The sequence below is a fragment of the Condylura cristata genome, unplaced genomic scaffold (assembly GCF_000260355.1).
Source record: "Condylura cristata isolate star-nosed mole 26May11 unplaced genomic scaffold, ConCri1.0 scaffold00017, whole genome shotgun sequence".
NCBI lineage: Eukaryota > Metazoa > Chordata > Mammalia > Eulipotyphla > Talpidae > Condylura > Condylura cristata.
The window spans coordinates 32,816,566-32,825,903 of record NW_004567118.1 but is presented as its reverse complement, the minus strand read 5'-3'; the positions used below and the strand labels follow the sequence as shown (position 1 = coordinate 32,825,903).

At 35.0% G+C, this 9,338-nt stretch overlaps 1 protein-coding gene across 1 annotated transcript in view; it reads left to right on the top strand.

Annotated features, from left to right (window-relative positions):
• The window catches only part of PAFAH1B1 (platelet-activating factor acetylhydrolase 1b, regulatory subunit 1 (45kDa)), a 67,065-nt gene that overhangs the window by 41,899 nt on the left and 15,828 nt on the right, over positions 1–9,338 (top strand). Inside the window, exons 3-5 of the mRNA XM_004684781.2 lie at positions 3,410–3,494; positions 3,748–3,822; positions 4,733–4,939. Of these exons, the coding sequence (XP_004684838.1) occupies positions 3,410–3,494; positions 3,748–3,822; positions 4,733–4,939 (367 nt within the window). The remainder of the gene's footprint in view (positions 1–3,409; positions 3,495–3,747; positions 3,823–4,732; positions 4,940–9,338) is intronic.

The following is a 9,338-nucleotide window of genomic DNA, read 5'->3' as shown; positions in this document are numbered from 1 at the left end:
TACTTCGTTGATCTGCCTGTTCTGTTCCCCACTCTGTCTCTGGTGAAGCCTCTCACCGCCCCTGAGCCTCTGGCCTGTACCCCAGTTCTGTATGCGCAAATAAAAAAAAAATCTTTAAAGAAAATATTAAAAAAAATGGCTCTTTCTAAATATACTGTTAGATCAAGTAACTTTTTTTTTTAAATTTATGCATACAGAACTGGGGCACAGGCCAGAGGAGCAGGGGTGGTGAGAGGATTTCACCAGAGAGAGTGTGGAGCAGAACAGGCAGGTCGAAGCAGTACACTGCTGAGGGGATCAGCGGGCAGGTCAGGAGAGGTCTGCCACACCATATGGGTTACCTCTGGGGCAGGGATTGAACTCATGCTGAAGGGGCTGTCACCAGCTTGCGGTGCTGCGCTTTGACCTATTGCGCCAGCAGGGAGGGCCCTGATCAAGTAATGTATTTTAAAATCATTGTCAGTTAAACCTTTAAAGATAAGACACACTATAGGGCCCTCAGTAGTAGTGCAGTGGGTTAAAGCGCAGCATTGTAAGGTTGTTCACAGCTACTGCAGCACGAGTTTGATACCTGGCCAGGGAGGTGACCCACATGGTGTGACAGGCCTTCCTGTTCTGCTCCCCACTCTCACTCTGTAAATCCTCTCACTGCCCCTGCACCTCTGGCCTGTACCCCAGTTCTGAATGCATAAATAAATAAAAATCTTTTAAAAAGAAATAAAACCCATGCATGGTGAGGTGAACTTGGTATGAGAAGACTATCCTTTAAGGTTAGTAATGATAATTTCAAGGGCATTGGGCTTTTTTTTAATAAGGAGAAAGTTATGTTTTTCTCCTTTTGATATTTTTATCTGGAAAAAATCTTTTTCTTACAGTCCATGAAAATCATAGTTGTTATAATTTGTGTGTGTGTGTGTGTATTACATGTGTATAGCTGTTACATGACCTTCAGTATTGTCAGCTGTTTGAAATGTATTTTAGCGAAATTTTAGGCTTTAGGACTTGACTCTTGCATGGAGTGGAGCTAGGTAGAAACATTATATATTGACAACATTATATATTGACATTATATATTGTTTACCCTTGATATTTCCCTTTTATTTGCTTGCTGTTGGTTTTTTCTAGAGTAAATAAAGCAGAGAACAGGCTAAACAAGTGTCTTTTAACTACTTTGTTTCTCATTATTCAGGATATTCTAACTAAAGAGAAATGTATTTTTGTTGAGGGTTTGTGATACAGGCCTTGAGAACACAAAATATTAGATGGGCTATTTTGAGAGAGCTATTGCTTCTTGTGTTATTTTGGAGGCCCAGATAGAATTATTTGGTAGAAGTTAAAAAAAAAAACACCAGATTTCAGTTCTTTGTAAAGAAGGATAACTTCTTAATGAATCAAGTTAGAGTAACTTCTTTTTTTTTTTTTCAAAGATTTATTTATTTATGCATACAGAACTGGGGTACAGGCCAGAGGCGCAGGGGTGGTAAGAGGATTCACCAGAGACAGTGGGGAGCAGAACAGGCAGATTGACCAAGTACACTGCTGAGGGGAGCAGCGGGCGGGTCAAGAGAGATCTGCCGCGTCATGTGGGCCACCTCCTCCAGGGCTGGCGGGGATTGAACTCATGCTGACGTGGCTTTAGCTTCTTAGTGCTGTGCTTTAACCTACTGTGCCACCAGGGAGGGCCCTAGTGTAACTTCTTAATGAATCCATTAGTGTAACTGGCCGTGAAGTACAGACTGTAATGTGATACAACATACAAGGACTAAAGGCATCAGTTAGGATTTTATCTTTTCTTAATCCCCATGTTCACAAATATTATGCATTAACATAGTCTCCTCCTAGTTATTACATTTTAATCATTGGCCTGTTATGTAAAGAGTTTTTGCTTCAATTCCCTATTATCTTCAGTTTTTCTTAGTTTTTAAAATGGCATAGAATTAACATTTAATCATACCAGTTCTTCAATATTACTAATGTTTATATTACCTTAAGCAGTATATTGGCAGTAGCATTGGCATTTATGCAAGGATAATCTTACCAGCATTGTTTGTAGTATTTACAGCAGATGTCTCTATGATGGAATGTATTATCACAAGAAAGAAGCAAACTTTTGCTGATATTTAGATTGAATGAATTTATGTAGCATGTATAGGACATTATATTGTGTTGTCATAAAAGTCATGGCACATTTTTGCTTGAAAAACAAAAAATGTGTCATGACTTTTCTGATAATCTATGCACATTGAGGTTTATTTTCAAAACAAGTAGTGACTCTCTCTGGAAGACTATGCAGATGTGTGCTTATAAGTAGATTATCTGGGAAAATACTTGAAAAATCACTCGTTAGACTGGTTGCCTCAGTGTTGGAATAGTTTAGGGTCAGTGGTGGGAAGGAAACTTACTGTGTATTATATATTTAAATTTTGTTTAGATTTGTGTATATATTACCTTTAAAGTAATTTAAAGAAAAACCCAACTAAGTGAACAACTATTCTTATCATGGTAGACCTTAAGACTTAAAGAACTTGAGAGTTATTCGAATAGGCTGCATTAATATGGGGTAGCTCATTTTCTCTTTAAAGGACTTTAAAGAGACAGCTCATCGTCCCACCTGGGTATGCTGGTGCCTCTTTTTTTTTCCTTTTTCTAATGAACTGTTCTTTTAAAATATTTTTTAAAAATAATATAAGGAGAATATGAAAACACATCTACTTTAACTTTCATGTTCATTATTCTGATTGATGTCTCATTCTGTAATATGGTACTAAGATGATAGTTTGTGCCTATTTTTCACCCACTCTTGTTTTGGCTTAAGGTTAGCTGTTATATAAAAAAAAAAACAACAACAAACAAACACCTAATTGATGCCAATTTTATCAGTATTTTTCTTTCTATAAATTAATTTTTTAATAATATAATAGTTTTTTTTTTTTAACATCATTTGGTGCATTTTTCCATTTCAGTTGTAATCCCTGGGGATTTCCCATCACCAAGTCACCCTTGTGCCATCACCATAGTCCAGTGCATTTCCCTCCCCACACTATTCTATAAAATAATTTTAATTTCTAATTCTTGTGTGTCTCTTAATGAGTAATAAGGGAAGGCTAGTTGTAATACAAATAGAATTGGTGGGTACCGCACAAATGGAAACCAAATGTTTTAAGACATAACTTGGTCTGTTGGGTGACCATAGTTTATAAGCATGTATAACTGCAAACTCCAGAGTAATAGGACAGTTCTAAATGTTTTTAGAGACTGCTTTTTGAAGGGTTCCTTTAAGTATGAAATAATTGTATGATTTAAAGGGGTTATCCTTAAAGTGTGTCTTAAGATCTTGGAGATTACAAAAAGTATTCAAAATGGAAAATGAGATTTTGCTAGTAGTTAATTTGAGTTTGTTCTCTTTCAGAAATCGAGCTATAGCAGATTATCTTCGTTCAAATGGCTATGAAGAGGCATATTCCGTTTTTAAAAAGGAAGCTGAACTAGATATGGTATATTTGACTTTTTATAATTATTCATAGTTAGTGAGTGTATATTACAAGTGTCAGTAATTAGCAGTCACCTTAGTCATTCACAATCTTATTGTTACTATGGTAGGCATTGAACTTAAGTCTTCGCCTTTTTTTTTTTTTAAGTCAGATTTTAAAGTAATGTTTAGGTTTAGGGATGAACAGGCTGTGTGACTTGACGTATCATATCATAGTTGAGCCATTTTTTAAAATGCTTTCATTTTTTTCCCTCTAGAATGAAGAACTAGATAAAAAATATGCTGGTCTTTTGGAAAAAAAATGGACATCAGTTATTAGATTACAAAAGAAGGTAACTGAATTTTTTTCCCTTGAAAGTTCTGTTGCGAGTGTTCTCAGATGAATTTTCTTAAAATATTGACTCTCTTCAGCATCAATTATATTTTAGCTTGAACATGCAAATAAAAAGTATATTTCCATGTTTTAAAAAACTTACCTAGGCAGGACTCTTTGCTAACTCATGCAGCCCTGGAACTGCTGGGTCGAATCAACAGAACCCTGACTTCAGGGAGTTGATACCGAAAGAACTCATTTGTACATTTCCCATGAGAAGAGTACGTGGAACCTATAAGTTGTTGGAAAAGAGAACTAAAAGGATGCTCTCAGATCAGTCATTTTCAGCTCTGTGCTTTTACTTTTATCTGCAAAGTAAAGGCAATAATGTTCTCTGGTCCTAAAATCTGTACTTTCAGTAGGGAAAATTAAACCAGTAGCATTGTTATAACATGAATTAATCTATTTTAAAAAACTTAAAAAGTGCCTAGAATATAGATGCTCAATAAATATGAACTTTTATTTGAATGTTTTTGTTATAAGCATGTAAATACAAATTACGATTTGAAAAGAATTTCCTAAGAGGGGCCCACATAGGTACAGTGCTTTTCCTCTAATAGTAGATACAAATCGATCCAAAGAAAAGGAACTTCTCTTTGAGTTAAATAGTTAAGACATAATTATACTAATTATAATAACTGAATATTTCTCAATGTTCAGTTTTGTCACACTACTAAAGTTTGGTGGTGAAGTAATACAGATCATTTTCAGTTAAATCTGGGACAAATGATTTGTAAATCACTGACCATTTTTCCAAGTATCCTGCATATAGAGCAAGTACAGGCTGTGTTTAAAAACAAAGACAAAAACCCAGATATGCTATTTTTTATTGGAATCTGTCTGTACATACCTGTGTGTTCCTTCTCAAGGTTATGGAATTAGAATCAAAGCTAAATGAAGCAAAAGAAGAGTTTACGTCGGGTGGACCTCTTGGTCAGAAACGAGACCCAAAAGAATGGATTCCTCGTCCACCAGAAAAATATGCATTGAGTGGTCATAGGAGTCCAGTCACTCGAGTCATTTTCCATCCTGTGTTCAGTGTTATGGTCTCTGCTTCCGAGGATGCTACAATTAAGGTAATATTTTCAAAAACTGAAAGATCTATAACAGAATAATTATTAAAAACAGATTGACCATGAATTTGGTGACTGAAATGAAAGGATCCTTAAAATGAGGACCCACAGACAGATGAGAGATTCCTTAAAATTGATTGGATCTGAACTTTATTATTTTTTTTTTAAAGATTTATTTATTTATGCATACAGAACTGGGGGTCAGGCTAGATGTTTAGGGGCAAGAGAGGATTCACCATAGACAGAGTGGAGAGCAGAGCAGGCAGATTGACAGAGTATACTGCTGAGGGGAGCAGCGGGCAAGATAGGCGAGGTCTGCTGCACCATGTGGGCCACCTCCCTAGCCAGGAGTAGAACTCATGCTGAAGTGGCTGCACTTTAACCCATTGTGCCACTGGGCAGGATCCCTGGTTCAAACTTTAAAGAACAGAGTTAGAGTAAGTTTCATGGTCACTCCCAAGAGAACAGCTGCCAAATAAAGTCTGTGCCATTTCAGCAGAGGTGATAGATGGAATCACAGGATTTCAAAACTAATAATTCAAGGACTGAATAGATTTAGCAAAAAGAATTCAATGGAAAATGCCTTTAAATTGGACTCTCTGTATTTGAACACTTCAAATTAAGTTGCAGATTTTCAATTTCATTCATAGGGGTATAACTTAAGAAAATGTGAAATACAGATCACATAGCAATCCATTTTTAAATGCAGAACTACCTAAATGTGACTATACATAGCATGTTTTTTAAATTCTATGAAGTTCAGTTTCTTTCTATCCTGTGGGCTCTTGGTAAACCCTGGGGTGTACTTCAGAGAAATTTGAAGAGATTCTTAAACTCATAATGTGACTGTAGGATAAGGTATTTATATATTGCTATTTTCCAAATGTAAGTAGACTTGTATTTAAATCATTAATTTTGTGATGCTCTTGTTTACTAAGAAACTGCACTGTTATCACAAGGCATGGAGGTGGAAGTAAACATTCTTGAATAGGTTGGAAACCCAGTCTTCATTTTTGCAGCAGTAGTGTAAAAGTATAAACAAAATGGTAAATGTATGAACTTAAAGTATCTATTAAGTCAACTTTAAAATACTACAAATGAAAGATAAATTTTTTTAGTCTATAATTATACCACATATCTCAGACACTACTTATGTTGTCTCCCTCGTTTAGTCTGTATTTAATGTGCACATGTGCCTGTTTCACTAATGAAAAGCATTTGTATTTAGTTTTGTTAACTTTTGGATTAAATTTATAAATGCCTTTTTGTTTTTTGGTGATTTATTATTTTTAATAACTTAAAACTGATAATTATGGAGACTGTAAGGTAGTTAAGGTCAAGAGCAAATCCTCCATTCCAGTTGTGACCCTGCCAATTAATGATGAATGTGATCATGGACAAATTAATTTTTTGTGCTTGTCTTTCCTCATCTGTAAAATAAAGATAGTTAATACATAACTCGGGGTTTTGCAGAAGATTAAATGATGTAATATGTAGAAACTACTTAAACAGTGCTGACTAAATAATATAGGAGTACAGTGTCAACAGTTGTTTCAGCATCATTAACAAATTTCTTTTGGACTTTTTGAGTTACTTACATTCAGCTATTACAAGTAAAGCCTCTCCCCCACCCCCAGTAATGACCTTGGATATTTTGCTTGAAGTGAAAAAAATGTTTCTGCTCTCTTTCCATGCTTTTTTCCCTTCAGTTATTGTAAAGTTGGTGATTTCTAAATTTTCATTATGATAGAACTCCTTACCATAACGCAAATAAAGAAACAAAGAACTTTTAAAATGTTGTGATCATGTGATATGTTTAAAGCTCAGTTTTCTCATTTATTTAGGACAAGGGATTAAAAATACCTATCTTAAGAGTACTTTGCTTAAGGGGCTTCCCTGATGGCCTGAGGGTTAGGTCTCAGGGCCATCACCTCTATAACATGAGTTTGGCCCTTGGCCAGGGAGCTAACCTACATATAGGCACAGCAGACGTCCCCCATCTGGGTCTCTGCTTCCCTTAGCAGAATAATTCAGTAAATCCACCTGTTCTGCTTCCCACTGTCTCTGGTTAATCCTCTCACCCTTTGTACAGCTCTGGCCTATACCTGAGTTCATCTATGGGAAAAAAAAAAAAAAAAAAAAAAAAAAACAAGAACCCTTTGTTTAAAATGAAGTGTACTACATGGTATCTGTAATAGTATAGTGCCTGACACATACGGTGGTAAACTCTAGCTAATAGTTACATTATCAACAACAAAATTAAAATCTTTATTATATTAAATAATATCTTTGTGCATCCGAATACTACAGCCTTGTTCCTTTAAAGACATTCATTTATTTTTACTTTATCAACATTTAAATTATGATAATTTAGGGAAAGTGATAATGTATAAATATTTGAGCTAATTTGTGACCATAGTTTAGTCTTATCATTTAAAGTTTTGAAATACTGTTTCTGCTTGTTATTTGTAACTAATTCTTAAATGTCAAAATATTGTCAATAGCTATCAAATCTGAAAAATAATAATGAAGAAAATTAAGGCTTTCTAGCTTAAATACATAAAAAGTTCAAACAAATATGGGAAACAGTAACAGCTCAGTAGAAAAGAAACTGTAAGACATGAACAAACAATTCAGAAGAGAAAAAATGACTCACCAACTTTAATAAAACTTTGACCTCGCTGCTAATGCTAGAAGAAATACAGACTAAAATTACAATATCAAATTTGCCAAGACATTTCACATTTTAAAAAAGGAATTCCCACTGGAATTTGAAGTGGGCATCTTCAATACATTTGAAACAATCTTATGGGAGAATAATTGAGCCAAACTTGAAGAACTCAGATTTATGCTTTTGGACCAAAACCTTTTTCATTATCACTATGACCTAATTATTGCAATACTAGGACACTTTTAATACTCAGATTTTTATAGTGTTTTATATAATAAAAAATATCAGAGTATTTTTTTTCTCTAACAATGGGAATGCCTTTTTAAAAGGATGCTAAGTTTTTTTTTTTTAAGGTTTATTTATTTATGCATACAAAACTGGGGTATAGGCCAGAAGTGCAGGGGTGGTAAGAGGATTCTCCAGAGACAGAGTGGGGAACAGAATAGGCCAATCTACGATGAGGGTAGGTCAGTGGAGGCCTGCCACACCATGTGGATCACCTCCAGGGTGGGGGATCAAACTCACACTGAAGAGGCTGTGGCTAGCTTGTAGTGCTGTGTCCTTATACGTTGCACCACCAGGGAGGGCCCAGATGCTAAGTTTTTAATGACATAGAAAATAAGAAGCAAAAGGGAGATAGGCTAATGAATATGAATGGTGGGTGATACTTAAATGTAGAAAAGCTGTACCATTGGTAGGATTACAGATTTGGTTTCTTTCATATCAGTAGCCAATGGATTTTCATTATGTTTATAATAATCAGAAGTTAAATGTCAATGCTTATTTATTTTCAGTTTATCAATATTCACTTGAACATTTGCTGTCAAAATTAAACATTTAGTTACCAAAATGAAATAATGGTATTACAATAAAACTACATACTGATACAATGATACAATACTAGATACAGTACAACATAGATTGAAACTATAGCAAATTATAAGCAAATTAAATCTAACAATTTTTTGAAAGGATAATTAGTACATTATAATACAGTTGGGTTTATCGCAAAATGCAGGATTATTTCCACATTTGAAAATAAGTCAGTGTGATAAACCCTGTCAACAACAGCAACAAAAACATTGACATTGACAACAGGTTCAGGAAAAGCATTTGACAAAATTCAGTATCCATTCATAATCAAAACTCAAGTCTGGCAGGGAGCTTTCTTAACCTGATAAAAGGTAAAGGTATCTGTGTAACCTATAGTGGATATAATACTTAATGGAAGAAAACTTAATGCTTTCCTTTGAAGATCAGGAAACACAGGCAGGGTGTTTTATCTCCACCACTGTTTCACTTTTGTAATTGGAGTTGCTACTTTAGTGATACAAGGAAGAAAGGGAAATTAAGAGCATATAGATTTGAAAGGAAGAAGTGAAACTGTTTTTATTTAGTCAATCATGATTTTTATATAGAAAATCTCAAAGAATCTACAAAAAATAACAATCCTGAATTTAATAGAATCACAGGATATAAGATTAATATACAAAGAATAAGTGTATTTGTGTACACCAACAATGAACAATTGAAATTTTAAAATGCCACTGAGATAATAGCATTAAAAAGCTCAAAATAGGCCCTCCCTGGTGGCGCAGCGGGTTAAAGCACAGCACTGAGAATCTAAAGCCGCTTCCGCATGAGTTCAATTCCCGCCTGCCCCGGAGGTGACCGGTGACCACATGGTGTGGCAGGCCTCTCCTGACCCGCCCACTGCTCCCCTCAGCAGTG